The sequence below is a fragment of the Nelumbo lutea genome, chromosome 4 (genome assembly GCF_056320005.1).
Source record: "Nelumbo lutea isolate HS-2025 chromosome 4, American lotus-T2T, whole genome shotgun sequence".
Lineage (NCBI taxonomy): Eukaryota > Viridiplantae > Streptophyta > Magnoliopsida > Proteales > Nelumbonaceae > Nelumbo > Nelumbo lutea.
In genome coordinates this window covers 5,607,922-5,622,924 of record NC_142687.1, presented here as the reverse complement: position 1 = coordinate 5,622,924, position 15,003 = coordinate 5,607,922, and the positions used below count along the sequence as shown (strand labels likewise).

The 15,003-nt window shown below is 38.5% G+C and overlaps 2 protein-coding genes across 2 annotated transcripts; both read left to right on the top strand.

Annotated features, from left to right (window-relative positions):
- Positions 1–8,752, top strand: LOC148853564 (pre-mRNA-splicing factor ATP-dependent RNA helicase DEAH7-like). Its single transcript, XM_088983683.1, has 5 exons — positions 1–417; positions 525–667; positions 881–969; positions 4,032–4,140; positions 6,891–8,752. The coding sequence occupies exons 1-5, from the start codon at positions 255–257 to the stop codon at positions 6,909–6,911; spliced, it is 525 nt and encodes a 174-aa protein (XP_088839809.1). The 5' UTR covers positions 1–254; the 3' UTR covers positions 6,912–8,752.
- A 3,778-nt stretch (positions 8,753–12,530) lies between these two features.
- On the top strand, positions 12,531–13,264 carry LOC148853563 (calcium-binding protein CML37-like). The gene has a single exon (XM_088982744.1). The coding sequence runs from the start codon at positions 12,736–12,738 to the stop codon at positions 13,165–13,167; it is 432 nt and encodes a 143-aa protein (XP_088838870.1). The 5' UTR covers positions 12,531–12,735; the 3' UTR covers positions 13,168–13,264.
- Positions 13,265–15,003: the final 1,739 nt, after the last annotated feature.

Below are 15,003 nucleotides of genomic sequence, written 5' to 3'. Positions count from 1 at the left end.
CTTCTTCCCTCGACCTTAAACCAGCGGCGGAAAAACCTCCCTCTTTCCGGCTACATCTCTCTCCCTTTCTCTTCTCCATATTTTCCCCCTCTTCCCCATCGTCTTCTCGCTGTTGATCCGACGTGAACAGGGGAGTTGCAGCGGCGGAGCTCTCACCCTCTCTCCCCTTTCCGCTGTTCATCGATTGCTAGCAGTCCGAAATGAGGGGTGATAGAGATGGACATCATGGTGAGAGAAAAGATATCGAGGATTAAATGAAGGGTGAGAGCAGGAGGATGAGACAAAGATATAGTGATGACAGTATGGAACACTCTCATGGAAGAGAAAAACACAGTCGTTATGCATATGATCAAAATTATGGTGGAGAACATGAAAGAAAACGAAGTAAATATGAGTATTCTTTTAGGAGAACACCTGGTAAGTTTCGCCTATCTGTTTCTTTAATACTTGAATGGTTGGGGTATCTATTCACTATAATAACAAGTTGAGTTGAACACCTGAGTTTATGTAATTGTATTGTACAGGTCATTCTGCTTCTCCCTGGGACCACTTTTCTCCTTCTCCAGTTCCAATACGTGCATCTGGATCCTCAGTCAGATCATCAAATTCTTATCCTGGTAGAAGGTCCCATCAATTTTCTTCCGAAAATTCAGAACCAGGTTATAAGGTACTTTTTGCTTATGAACCTTATGTATTCTTGAAACTAAATGCTAGTGTTGGATGCACATTCATCCTTGCTCACCTCTATGTGTTGTTTATGCCCGGCTTTTTGTGTTACTTTATGAATTATCAACCATATTGTATTTTTTATTTGCTGCTTACAGATTTCATTTTTTTCCCTTTGTATATTGTTTCTTAGCTTCCTTTGTCTTAACTACAGGATGGGGAGGCTTGCAAAACTAAAGAACATAATCATGAGATTACTGACAGAATGAGTCTAGAGATGGATTATAATTCTGACTGTGCATGGTAACTGAATGCTTTCAATTTTTTTATTTGTTTCCAAGATAATTGGTGGAAGTTTTATATGTTCTTGTTTGTGAACAATGTTTGAGGTTCATTTAATGCCATATTTGGTTATCATTCTTAGTAACCTGAAAGCATTGTAACTTGTAAAATCAGTTTCACCAAACTCAAGTAATTCTTCTTCTAGAAACCAGTTTTCATTTGTAGCATGTTAGTTGTTTTGAATCAGCAAGGTCAGGTAGATTGTCCCATAGGTTGTGGATAGAACTACCCTGAAAATGCTGAAGCTAAATGTTTGGCTTCATTTAATTGTTACTGATGTGTTTGGCTTCATTTTTCATTTTTCCAAATGCTTATTTAATGCATGTTTGGCACTGATGTGTTTTCTGAAAGTTTTGTTTACCATCTTTGTCACAGCAGAAAAATAATGGAAATATCATTTAATTGCATTTGGAAAAATGTTTTTTTTTTTTTCGGAAAAGCGTTGCTACAATGGTTATTATGCCTTGGGTTTTGTGAGAGCGTGGGTTTCTTGAATTGTTGAGATGGTGTTTCTTCAGTCTGCATGGTGATCTTAAATCAGTAATATGATGTGGCACACTGAAGTCTGAAAAAGCTTACAGCTTTTCTGAGATGTCATAAAATATTTTAGGGAGAATGACGGTTCAGCCCAGGGTCAGAATTTGTAGGCCCAAAGTACTATTGGGGTAGGTGCCAGCTTGGAATTGATGTTAATTCACGGGCGGGCATTAGTGCATAGAGTGTGGATTGTTGACATTTTGAATGTTTATAACTCTGCAGTGGAAATTAGAAATCCTTATTTAGATTGTCCGTACTTTTCTGAATATTTTAAAAATCAAGTCAAAGCATGTTATCGGTATGCATCTCTACCAAATGATTTATGTGTTTTTTTAAATGATGCATAATCAGGAGGTGACATTCCTGATTCTTGGTAAAACAGAATTCTTGTAAAATGCAGTGATACCAAACACCTGCTTAGTGAACTTTCTGAAGGGATATGATATCTATCACATGGACGCCCAAATCCTGCGGAATGGACTGGGCGAATTTCAAAAATTTCTCCCATCTTTGCAGGGAATCGAATTCCCTATTTTAGAGAAACATATTTTTCAATGATCAATCTTAAACCATTAACCAAATCAGATCTGAACCAAAAGGAGTAAGAGGGAGGATGTACCTGATACAGAGAAACAGTATCTCCCAATGGAGGTATTCACGTCCAAGGAGGGATCCAAAATCTGCTCCCATTGAAGATGGCGCAGTGTAGGATGGAGCAGAATCAACAATGTTCTTCCAAAAAAACTTGACCCTTCGCAAGAATCAACATGATGGCTTGTGAATACAGAAAGGAGGCGGCAAGAGAGTATTCGCAGGGTGCAGAATTTTCTCTTCTTGTGATTTGAGCTCTGAAGACAAGAGTATGTTAGTTGCATATCTAAAGGCTGCCGCCCCCTCCTCCTTTTATAATCTTAAAGGGATCAGCTCCTAATCCCATTAGGAGTTGCTGATCCAAATCATATTTGGATTAGAAGTTCCTTTAAGTGATAAGGGATAACCCTTATCTTATCTGCAGATCAGGTCAGCCATCTCCTAATCTAATTAGGAGGCTTCTAGATCTAAATCTTATTTAGATCTTGGACTCTCTAAGTGGATAGGGTCTAGGCCCAATCCTATCAACTGATCCATCTCAGAATTCGCCCATTTTAATTGACTGATCAAATCAGCCTAGTTCGAAATGGGCTTAAGGCCCATTTAAGGTTATGTACTCACTTAGCCTTCTAAACTATTGCCCAGTTGGGCTTCCTTGTATGGCATGGGACCCAAACATTGATCTACACATCAGCCACATGGGTTCAGCCCAGCCTTTGTTATAAGGCCTGGCCGAATACACTGTTATGGATAGTGCACCCCCTGAAACCCATCAAATGGGCTTTATGGGCCCAGCATTTACCCTAAGTAGTCCCTGGGCCAAGCCACCTTGTAACACCCAGGGACTGTGGGTAGATGCAAGATTAGCCCATCATGTATTATCCTCAATGGTTTTACACTTAACTTCTCTGCCCATAATGATCATACACTACCCGACAAGAGAGGACCTCTCCCTCGGCTGCAAGGAACAGTGTTGCACTCTCTGCTTACATGGATCCCGGGAATTAAAACCCTTTTGCAAATCATTTTGAAACCATAATGTATATACGTTTATATCTTATATAAAATATATTTTGCAAAACAAATCTCAACGATTGAAACCGGTTGCCGGTAGTCTTGGTTTCCATCAGTGAGAGTGCATCCCCGATCATTACCTTTGTCCGACAAAGGGATGATCCTGTCACTATGATCACCAACTCAGATGAATTCTCAGACTGTCCCAACATACCTAGGTTTTGACCCCCGCTAAGGATCTCACTGATTGGTATATCAAAGACAGTCCAATTTGACATCTGTTGCAGTATCATAATCGAGTCTAGGGGTTGGGTGTAACTTTTCAGTTTTTCCCATCAATCTCTAAGGTCTAGGGCAATACTGAAAATCTGGTCCAGTTCATAGATTCAATTAATCCTACACTGTATGTGCCTAGGGTCTCACCCTGGCAGCTGAGACAGGCCACCCCAACCGACTTGGTGGCACCACAGTGTCAGCCTTGTCAGGATAGGTCTCCCCAGACCGACCCACTGGCTGTGAACATTCTAAACTAACACGAATCTCATTAAGTGTCCAGTTTAAGGGTATTAAACAGAAACATACCAAGGGAACATGAATCAAATATGCACTTTTATTCATTTACAATAAACTTATAAAGTACATCATTCTGATTGAAATTAAGGGCATGCAAAACTGTCTAACACTCTCTGGATTTGTTTATCCTTAACTTGTTTTCGAGTCTTTGATTTGTTGGTAATTTTTATTTCCACTTTGGTAATTGTGGTTTCAGCACTGTCCAGATTATCAATCTGGAGCTTCTGTTATGTTGTTTTCATGCACAGTTACAGTTTATAGTGTCTACCCAATTTTCCTAACCTTTATTCTTTTTGGTTTTCATTTAGGTACGATAGAGAAGAAGGTATTGCAATGTTTGATGCTGATAGTTCCTCATTTTTCTTTTGGGATGAGTCTTTATTCCAAAAGAAAGAGGCAGAATTGGCCACAAAACTGGTATGTTTGAATATATAGTAGGTAGTCTTTCCAATTGAAAACAATATTTCTATCAATGCTGGCATGCGTAGTTTTGTAAATGTTGCGAGAAAGACATGTTATCCATTGCTCTATAATCCTTTTTAATTTACTTTTTTCCCCTTTTCGGTGGATAAATATGAACATATTCATGAGGTAATACATCACAAATTTGAAACTTTAAATTCTGGGCTTAAATAGTATGACAGTTATTGGTCAGTACTCATGCACATAGCAAAAGAAGAAAACCAGTTATCATAAGATGAGTGACTGTGTAGTAGTGCCCAATGCCAAGAACTCTTTTGTCAAGGCCGTGGATAAGTGTAAATGACTCTGGAAGAGAGGAATTATGAAACTCAAGGAGACAATCTCTTAGTTGCCCATCAAAGGTACAATGGGTACCAAAAGATTTTTGTGGGGTGTTAAAGGATTAAGCTATACTACAATATTTCATACTTCATAGGCATTGTTTTATTGATAGGTGTAAACTATAGGCATTGCTTTCCGCAATATTGTGCAGGGAACTTGATATGGGGTTTTGGGTAGCTTGAGAATTGCTTTTCTGAGGGTGCCCTTTTCTTTAGGTCCTTTTATGTACAGCTACTCATTATACACAGGACCATTTTTTTTATTTTCATTTTCTATTCCTTTGGAATATTCAATAGGGTCAAGCTAGGAAGATCTGGATATAACACAAGCCCAAGCCCAAGAGTGTTAGATTCAAGTTATAGGATGGATCAACTTGATAATCAATTCAGGTGGTAAAGTGAAACTTGGTGGGTTAGGACAAGTTTAGAGACAATACAGGCCCAACCCTAAGACCTGGACCTTGGGCCCAAATTAGCCTGAGATAAATCCTATAACGAAGGCTTGTGCCTGAGGGAGCTTGGTTCTGCCCAGGCAGATGGTCGGTCTTGAAGTTTTTGCTCATGTTTGAACTTCTACAACATTATAACCCAATATACACAGAAAATTACATACAATTATCATTAGTTAGTAAATATATACTTATACGCGTATACATGAACATAACTATATGTACATGTCTTCGAGCATGTGTATTTATGTATATGTATATGTATGTATGTATGTATGTATGTATGTATTTCCATAACATGTAATGGATGTATGTGTTTCTATGTGTTTATTTATTTTTTTATTTTTTGATCAATAACATTTTCATTAATTCATCAGTAGAAAATTTACAAGTGGAAGACAAACACACTTTTCTTCCAAGAATCACAAAGAGTTTCAAGAAAGGAAAAAAGAAAAAGATGTGTGCCATTCTGATCTTGTACAGTGTAAATGTCCTCTAGCATGGACATAATAGTATATAAACATTACTCCATGGCATTCATGGCAAGCACAAGAATGGAGTTGGCTAGATAAATCCTGTTTTATCATTCTGTCTTGTTTAGTGTCATATCCATTATTGGCTCTTATTTCTCACTCATGTTATCCTCATATTTTACTATTGGAGCAAGCAATGGTCTGTACTGTACATCAATTCCATGGGGCTCATAATTCATATATTATAGAAGGTTGGGTCGGGCTCTGGGTAAGGCATCAACCCAAGCCCAACCTAAGTCAGTTTAAAGCCTGAGGTTCCAGGCCCAGTGATGTAGGACCAGCTCTGTTCTAGTCCTTAGAGAATGTTGAATGGTCTTCTTGATCAGAATTTTATGGCTGCCGATGACTGTAATGGCTTCTTAAAGGAATAAGAGAGAAAATAGGGAGAGAAAGAAGAGAGAAAATACCTAGTATCACTCACAGGGTGCCTAGAATCACTCTAGGGCATGGGAATTACTCACTATAACTAGCATAAGCTGAAGAAAACTCAATATAATTCATTGCCCTTGTGTAAAATGTCCATACATCTTTATAGGCTCTAAACTCATAATAATTCTAGGAGTCAAATTATTAGACTCAATACTCCTAGTAGGACTCAAACTAAGTTGTTATATCCTATTTTTATTCAAAGAAGACTCAATATCTCTAATCCTACTTATGCTATGACTCTGAAACTTTAAACATAAACAAACTATAACTAGACAAATTAAACCTTATCAATGGACCCCACAGAAAACTGCAAAATGACAAAAATACCCTTGGTGTTTAGTTCAGTTCAAATCCCAAGTACCATCACTATGCGATGTCAGGACCTGTTGTAAGGCCTTTTTTTCTAGAATAAGTCTTCAAGGGTGCTGACCGGTTCCTATCACCCAGGCTCAGTGCAGAGTCTGAGTTGCAACCTATATTCAAGATGGTTTAACCCAAGTTCAATCTGACTCAAAGAGGTGTTTATTGTGTTGACTTGTGTCAGGCTTGGTTACAATATCATTTAATTGGTTGTTGTTACCTCACTGAGGATGCCTTGAAATAGTGTAGCATGGTGCCTGAGGCTATATGTCAGCCTTTGATATCATCACAACATCTCGAACAGCACCATCTCATGATCAAACAGAATTTTACACATCAGATGTACAACTGTTTTTGTGTTCTTTCCCTGTTTGAGGCATGGTCATAAACTAGCCACGCATTAGTTACCAATCATTCAACTAGGGTGCACACACTTAAGCCCAAATAATATTTGCTAGATTGCATGATTTATTTTGTATAATTCTTTTGTTAATTAAAATATTAATATCTATATTTATAATTAATTTTTGCAATAAGGTGGAGTTGCTATAAAGATGGAAGTTTATTTGCTAATTCTTGCTGTGTTTTTGAAGGCATGGGAGGCATACACCTAGAGATGCAAGCAAGGTGCCCCCAAAACGCCCTAAGGTGTATAGCAGAGGTACTGATGCTTCTGAGACATATCCTTCAGGACCACGAATTACATGCCTCATACGCCTTTAGTATGAGGCGTGCTAGAGGCGTATGCCTCATGCATACCTCATGCAAAAAAGGCAGAAAGAAGGAAAAAAAAAAAAAGAAAGAAAGAAAAAAAAGAAAAAAGAGAAAAAGAAAGAAAATAAAAGGGAAGGGAAGGGAAGGGAAGAGAAAGGAAACTGGCTCGCTTGCCTCCACTTAGACAAGAACCCCCCTCCCCCCCAGATAGTCTTATGTATATTCATTATTTTTAATACTAGACATCTTTAATGAAAAAAGATGAGATCCTTCTCCACTTCTTCCTCCTCATCCCCCCTCTTAAGGAGGCTTATGTCTCTTATGTTTTGAACTATGCCTCATGTCTCTAGGTGCTTTCCTGACCCTAAATCCTAGTTATTTCTCTAGGTTAAGAGCTGTCAATTGGTCAGGTATGGTCTGGGGCAGGGTGGACTTGGTCCTGAACTGATAAGAAAACTATTAGATCCAGTCCCAAACCATACCCTATAGGGTCTACAATAGCAGACCCAGATCCGGACCAATTATTAATTTGGTCTGACCCGGTAAGACCTGATTATATTTGACATCTATAACTACCTATAAAATAATAATTTAAACTTCATTTTCAATAATATAGTTATATATTATTTGGTACATAGTTGATTCGGAACAACCAAAACCAGTCCCAACCCAATTATAATTGGGACTGAAATGGAAAAGCCAGAACTGGTCCAATTTTAATCAGGAAACAAACCTAGTATAATTGGTTTGGTTCTGTCAGGTGGACCCAATCCATTGACAGCTCTAATTAGAATTTATAACAATAAGCAATCATCTTCTACTAATAAAATTAGCAGTGAACTCCATCAAATAAGTACAAACTTCATATCAAAATATAGAAACAACATAAAAGGAAACCTTGTAAACAATTAGAGTAACAGTAACGGTAACAGTAAAGATAGGGCAGAGGAGAGTGATGCAGCCAGGGAGAAGTTCTTTGTCCCAGAATCAGATCACCTGACATTAGTCAATGTCTACCAACAGTGGGAAGCAAACCAGTATCGAGGAGATTGGTGTAATGACCATTTCTTTCATGTCAAAGGGTTGAAGAAGGCAAGGGAGGTCATGTCTCAATTTTTGGACCTGCTCAAAACCTTAAAGATTCCACTTACCACATGTGGGCCTGACTGGGATGTTTTGAGGAAAGCCATTTGTTCGGTATATTTCCACAATGCAGCAAGGTTGAAGGGTGTGGGGGAATATGTGAACTGTAGGGACGGGATGCCATGCCACTTGCACCCAAGCAGTGCACTATACGGCCTGGGTTATACTCCAGATTACGTGGTTTATCATGAATTAATATTAACAACTAAAGAGTACATGCAATGTGCGACTGCAGTTGAACCTCAACGGTTGGCTGAGTTAGGCCCCATGTTTTTCTCAGTGAAGGAGTCGGACACATCGATGCTGGAAGATAAGAAGAAGCAAAAGGAAGAGAAGACGGCGATGGAAGAAGAAATGGAAAAGTTGAGGAGGTTACAAGCAGCAGAGGCGGAGAGAGAGCAAAATCAGGGAGAAGGAGAGGAGGGCGAGGCAGCAGCAATGGGTGTCGATGCCAGGATTGCGTCAGGGTTCATCTACCTATCTTCGTGCACCAAAGAAACTTGGCTTGTAATTGGATTCTATGTTATGTTGTATCTGTGTATCATACTGTTTTTACTGAGGTTTTATTGTACATGGAGTTGGAGGGGCAAAACAGCAATCCATTGATCCAATTAATACGGTAAGGTGCAATAACCTAGCAGCGGGCATAAATATCAATTTTACGTCTTTTTCCAACATGAAACTTGTCCGAGAAATAACCAATTGACTTTAAATTTCATTCAACAAATATCAAAGTTGAAGAAAAAAAAAAATCCTCTGAAGGTATTTATTAGACATTTATGCATTGCAAATGACGATCACTGATTGTATCATTGTGTGGGAAATAATGGAAGCCATGGACTTGGTTTCAATTATTTGTATTTACTTTTGACAATGATGTCGCAGCTTCCAAACCAACTAACTTGGTTGCCGTTATTTGATTTCATTCTTGAATTTAAGATCAAAATACAGAACTTTTTTTTTTTTGTAATCGATCAAAATACATAACTGGTGCTACTTCTAGTGCCAGTGGGGATGGCCGGATGGGGACACCACATAAATTCTTGGAAGCCGCCATCAAAACTCTGCAAGGAAAAAGAAAGGCGAAAACAATGTAAATAAAAATTAGGAGAGCAATTTGGATATATCATACATTCTTTTTTATAAAAAGTGGAACTGAACTGAATGATTTGTTGCTGTATCTTTTAATAAATAAACTATTGAGGTTGCAAATTCCATTTGCTAAAGCTGAATTTAGGTTAACTACCATCGAATTGAATATCTTATTCTATTCATCAAAAGATTGAATGTATGAGTTTGTGTTCTACTGAACTTTTTATTCTTGCATGTATGGCACCAGCAATCAATATCTGACAAGGGACATTAGTCTCATATGTATGCCTCTTTTTTCTTTGAAAGCTCTTAGGCAATTTCATTCAATCAGCAATAGAATTACAGAGAAGCACATCAGAGTTTACCATGCTCTGAATACACAGGGGAATGCTTACTGAACGAAAGATATCAACTTCGTCTACAGCTGCCACCTTAGCCAAGTGAGAATAGCACAGTTATGTTCTTGGAAGTAATGGGAAAAGCAGATGTCTTTCTTCTTAGCTGTGATTCCATACCGTGCTACGGCAGCTGCATTTGTGAGAGCAGCAATTACTGTCTGGGAGTCACCCCCAGATGATGAATTGAGGTCAGGCTAGCTAAAGGATCATGTCAATTTCTTCAATGGATGCAAGGCCTCCGCCTACAGGTGTAATGTGGGTGGGGGTTACAAAATACAATGCATTGAAAATTTTCAGAGGCCAAGGTTGGGGTGCTATATATTTTCTCACTTTTTGGGGATTTTGGGTTTTTTTTTCTTTTTCTTTTTGCAACCTTTGCGGTGCAAGGGTTGAATGCACTTGCCCCACTATTTTATGCAAAAAGCATCTTTTTTTGCCTCTAATTTCAATCTTTATTTTTTATCTAAAAAATTAAATACTAAAATAAAAATGTAAGTTAGACTTGAAATAAAGCATTTATGTTTCGGGCAAATTTCTTAAATTATTCTTAGATTTAGCTAATTGACCTATTATTTCTGACAATTATCTAAAACTTTCATATTGTCTTAATTTTTCGTCACACTTCGTTAATACATCATGTGACTGATAATTTTTTTTTTTTTTTTAATTTCTAAATACCCTGAGACAAAGAGCAAAGTGGTGGTAACACCCCTTCTCATTCTGATTCCTCTCTGTTCTCGCACTGTCTCCGTCTTGCCTTTCTTCCCTCAACCGGAGCAACTCAGTGGTCAAACTCCAGTTTTCTCTAAAGCTATTGTGCGGTCATTTGGTATTCGGTGTAATGAGAAATTCGCTTTTTTATATCACGGTTAGAGATGAAAAGACTACAGATGCAGCTTCTAGATTGATGTATTTATAAAAATACAAATGGAATGGATGTAAATTTCAGGGAGTTGAATATATACAAACTTAGGTGGTTTAATGAAAAGTTGTTGATGGTTGAAGAAAGGAGAATCCTGCATGAAATAGAAACTTTATGCGATTATGATACAAAGAGCCATCCTTAAGTGACGTTGACCATAAAAAAAAAAAAAAAAAAAGAGAAAAGAAGCTAGGTTTTTATTTCTTCTTCTTCAACTGCTTTGTCCCTCTTTTGAAATATCTATATTTTCAATCAGATTAGGGTTTTGGAAGTCTTCACCATCAACATCTCGCCTAAGTTAGAAATTCCCCCTGGCCAGTCGTCTTCTCATGTTTTGTATATCAACAAGAACAAAAAGAAATTCAAATTTCTGGGTATTTTGCAAAGACCCTGGCATGATCTAATACAAAGATGGTGGAGGTTTCTTTTCCCGTCCTGGTCCTGTGCTGAAACACATAGCAAAGAATGGTGAACTCTGTATTCGAATTTGAAGGGCAAAAAGTGGTGCTGGCGGTGAACCAGAATCCTTCATCGCAAAATAAAAACTCGCCTGATCTGAATCGTAAAGCATCCTGGCCAGATGGTTGCAGAGCTTGCATTCCTTCACCGCTTCTCCCTACAACTAATCTTTCCCCAAGTCTCAATCGCTTATCAGTGTGTTTTTTTTTTTTTTTTTTGCTCTTCTACTTGTTCGCTGCAAGCCTGCAACTAAAGAAAATGAAAAAGAATTTGAAAAACTTGAAAAGAAAGTAAAGGCATTTTAGGAAGAGGAAATGGAGAGACGAGAGATGAAGACGGAGTTGGAATCAGAGAGAGTGGAACATAGAAGGGTATTTTAAAAATTAAAAAAATATAAATATCAGTCATATGATATATATCACACGGGAATGGAGTGTAATGGAAAATTAATTTTAAGGAATGTTTTAGATAATTATTAAAAAACTTGGAAGTATTTTAAGATTATATGTAAACAATAATAATAGAAATAGTTAATTAATTAAAGCAAAGGTACTTTAAAAAATTTGCCATAAAACTATTTAGAAAAATTTAGAATTCAATCCACCTTACTAAATTTTATTAGTTTCTTAGGTTTTTTTTTACTAACAACTCCTTTATTTCATTCCCCCACCTATCCCACAAAGTCCTAGTGCCGGTCTGAAACAATAAAATTAAAACCTGATTTATAAATGTGGCCCCATTTTAAATTTAAGGGGTTTCATGATTCAGTTCACCCTTAGGTGGAGTTAGAATTTTCTAAGGGTGGATTGAATCCTGCCCGTGTATTAGTGTCAAATTTACGTGCAAGATGTGATTTATAAAAGAAATTATTAATAGACTAGGAGGGGGCAGAAAAAAAAATCTGAGAGAAAATGCAGTCCAAAAATCTCAAAATTTAAATGAATTAACATTTAATGGGGCCACAACAATAAACCAAAAAGGTTTTGAACATTTGTTTTAGCCCTATGCCATGGCACCGTCTAGTATCGTGGTAAAAGTGAATTCACCTATGACTGTTCCAACTGTACAAATTGTATTAAAGTTTAAGTGATCTTAACAATAAAAACCAAGTATTGGACGGAACTTCATCTTTAACTTTAGAAACTAAGGAATTAATTTGGCTCCTTTTGACCCTGAAATAAAAACATCACCACATACTACTTAACCCATGCTCTTATCTAGTCTTAGTCTTAGAGCAAAAATCCGGATTGACAACTTCAAGCCACCCCTCATTTTTAATTTCCCTCTACCTTCCTTTGCCTCCATCTTAAAAAAAAAAAAAAAAAAATGTCGAAGCATTAAATACGATCTTGGTTACGTGGAGGACGCTTGACTATTTCATGGAAGGAGGGAAAACTCGTTTTTCCCCGATACCAATCCCACCTACACGGAATTGATCTTGTCATATCTGGTTCGCTCTTTTAATTCGTATTCGTCTCTGATTTCTTCGTCATCGGACGCATCTTCTTTGTAAAGGTCAAGCAGGTTCCTCTCCCTCTCCTTCTGTTCGGTAACCAGAGACGCGGTACAGCCACTGAGAAAGCTGATGTATGCATATAAATGTATATCTTCGATTGCAACATTCATCGTGTCAGACTCTCATTGCAAGTTCGTTAATTCTCTCTCACTCTCGATCTCTATACACCGCTCGATTTCAATTTCCTCACAGAAATGAATAAATTCGACGTCAACCGATACGAAGGTGTCTTCCACTACTTTGATGAGAACAAAGACGGTAAGATTTCGCCCTCTGAACTGCAGGCTTGTGTAATGAGAATAGGTGGGGAGTTGTTGTTGGAAGAGTCTGAGGCGGTGATCGAGTCCCTGGATTCAGATGGAGACGGAATGCTGGAGTTGGAGGATTTCGTTGGTTTAATGGAAGCTGAAGGAGAAGAAGAGAAGATGAGGGATATGAAACAAGCCTTTGGAATGTATGAGATGGATGGTTCTGGGTTCATTACAGCCAAGAGTTTGAAAAGGATGCTTAGTCGATTAGGCATGTCGAGGCCGATGGATGAATGTAGCATCATGATTACTCGGTTTGATCTCAATGACGATGGCATGCTTAGCTTCGACGAATTCTGTATTATGATGCATAGTTGATTGATTAATTACAAATATTTTATTTTTCTTTCTTGTCATCACTATTCAGTAATGACTCCAAATCATCAATTGATTCAATTCATTCTACTTTTGCGTAGCCTTTGGATTTTGAAATTAATTTGAATCCACAATTGTTAATGTTACATAATATGGCAATTTTTCTCATTATGCCCCGTCTCGAATGGGACCGGTTTCCCGCAATGTTAAACGAATGGGATAGGCATCCCCTAAATCGGGAGCTCAATTTGGGGGTGTCAATTGGACCAGATTTCGTTCAATCCAATCCTGTCTAATATGAGTCCATTAGAGAAGGAACAGGTCCAATTCAATCCTATAAATACTGTAGACCATTTTGGATCAGTCCAGTCCAATTCAACGTCTGGACCATTTAATCTATTCAAAATAGTTTTTAATTTAGATTGGTTTCAACCTAAATTTGATCCATTGACATCTGTATGTTGGTTGAATCCGACCCAATCCAATATAAATTCACTAGAATGGATCTGGTCCCGTCCAATCCATTAAATACTTTGAACCATTAAATCTGGATTGGTTTAATTCAATATGTGATCTGCCCAATCTGTCTAAATTGATTTGGTTTAGATGGGGTTCAATTCAAAACGAGTCTATTGACCCTCCTAATTGGGTTTGTGCAGTGTGGGATGATGTTGATAGGCATTGGAACATCTTTTGTTAGCAGCAGGTGATATGGGACTCTGAAAGGGTGTCTCATCCATTGTCAAGGGGCAAGTATTCAATTATTTCAACTAAAACCGAATTTTATTATAATATTATAATATATTATATATTACATGTTAATCGAAGCCAAAACTGTAATTTTTTATTTGATTTTTCGGGTTTAACCGAATAATGCTCCCCCCTTATTACCACTACAAATTGGCTTCTTTTATTATTTAAAAATGAAGTTTCGTAGCTTCAGGATGTTTATGGTGGGGAAACGTCCAAGAGAGTGAAAGCGAAGAAGCAAAGGAGTTTATATGAGAGATGGTAACCATGTCTAAATTGAAATTGAAGAAGAAATGCTGCCACCTGACCTGACCGCCCAATGACAAAAAACAGGAAGGAGTTCGCTGCTGCCTCGTGATCGTCGAACCCACCTAACTGTCAAGGGGGTAGTTCTACAGCGGAAGAACCTGTGCGGCGTCCTAGTCAAGGCAGGCCAGAACAAGCCTTTATAACGCATAGAGGCTAGGAGTTGCCCGATAGGATGACTCTACCAAAGTCAGTAGCGCTAGATCATGACCTCAAGTCCAATGGCCGGGGCACTCTCCTGGCTCAGACCAATCCATGGGAGGCACCGCTTACGTGCTAAAGGGGGACAACCATAATGCAAGGCGACCATGCGCCGATGAGGTGACTTGGCACCGATGTGATGGGTCTCCTGTATGCCGATGATGACAAGCACCTATGTGCCATAACGATAGGCAACCGCTTGGGCCGGAACACACCCGTGCGCCAAGGGCAACGGGGTAGCTCACTCAGCTTGGGCAAGGGGCTGGAGTGGTGAAGGGACGTGCTTGAGCCAAGCCCACATGCCAAGCCTCCCTTGAGTATCGGTAGCACAGTGCCGGTCCAACACTGTCCCCATGAGCAAGTGTGTGCCCATAAGGAACCCCGATAGCCATGCTAACCGTTAACCAAGGCTGCCCCGCAAGGGGATGAAGGTCTAGGAGTGCCAAGGTTAGGCACCCAAGGAGGTCGACCACCCCTCCTCAAAGAGTACGTTAAGTTTCTAGTGGTCTGCTTGAAAATGACATCAGTTCTTCCAAAAATCTTATTGACAAAAATGACGGATATGCCCCTAACGTAAACCTG

Coding starts and splice junctions, on each gene's coding strand:
- LOC148853564 (XM_088983683.1), top strand. CDS start 255: ATGAAGGGTGAGAGCAGGAGGATGAGACAAAGATATAGTGATGACAGT. Junction 668..880: donor ATTCAGAACCAGGTTATAAG/GTACTTTTTGCT, acceptor TCTTAACTACAG/GATGGGGAGGCTTGCAAAAC. Junction 4,141..6,890: donor CAGAATTGGCCACAAAACTG/GTATGTTTGAAT, acceptor GTGTTTTTGAAG/GCATGGGAGGCATACACCTA.
- LOC148853563 (XM_088982744.1), top strand. CDS start 12,736: ATGAATAAATTCGACGTCAACCGATACGAAGGTGTCTTCCACTACTTT.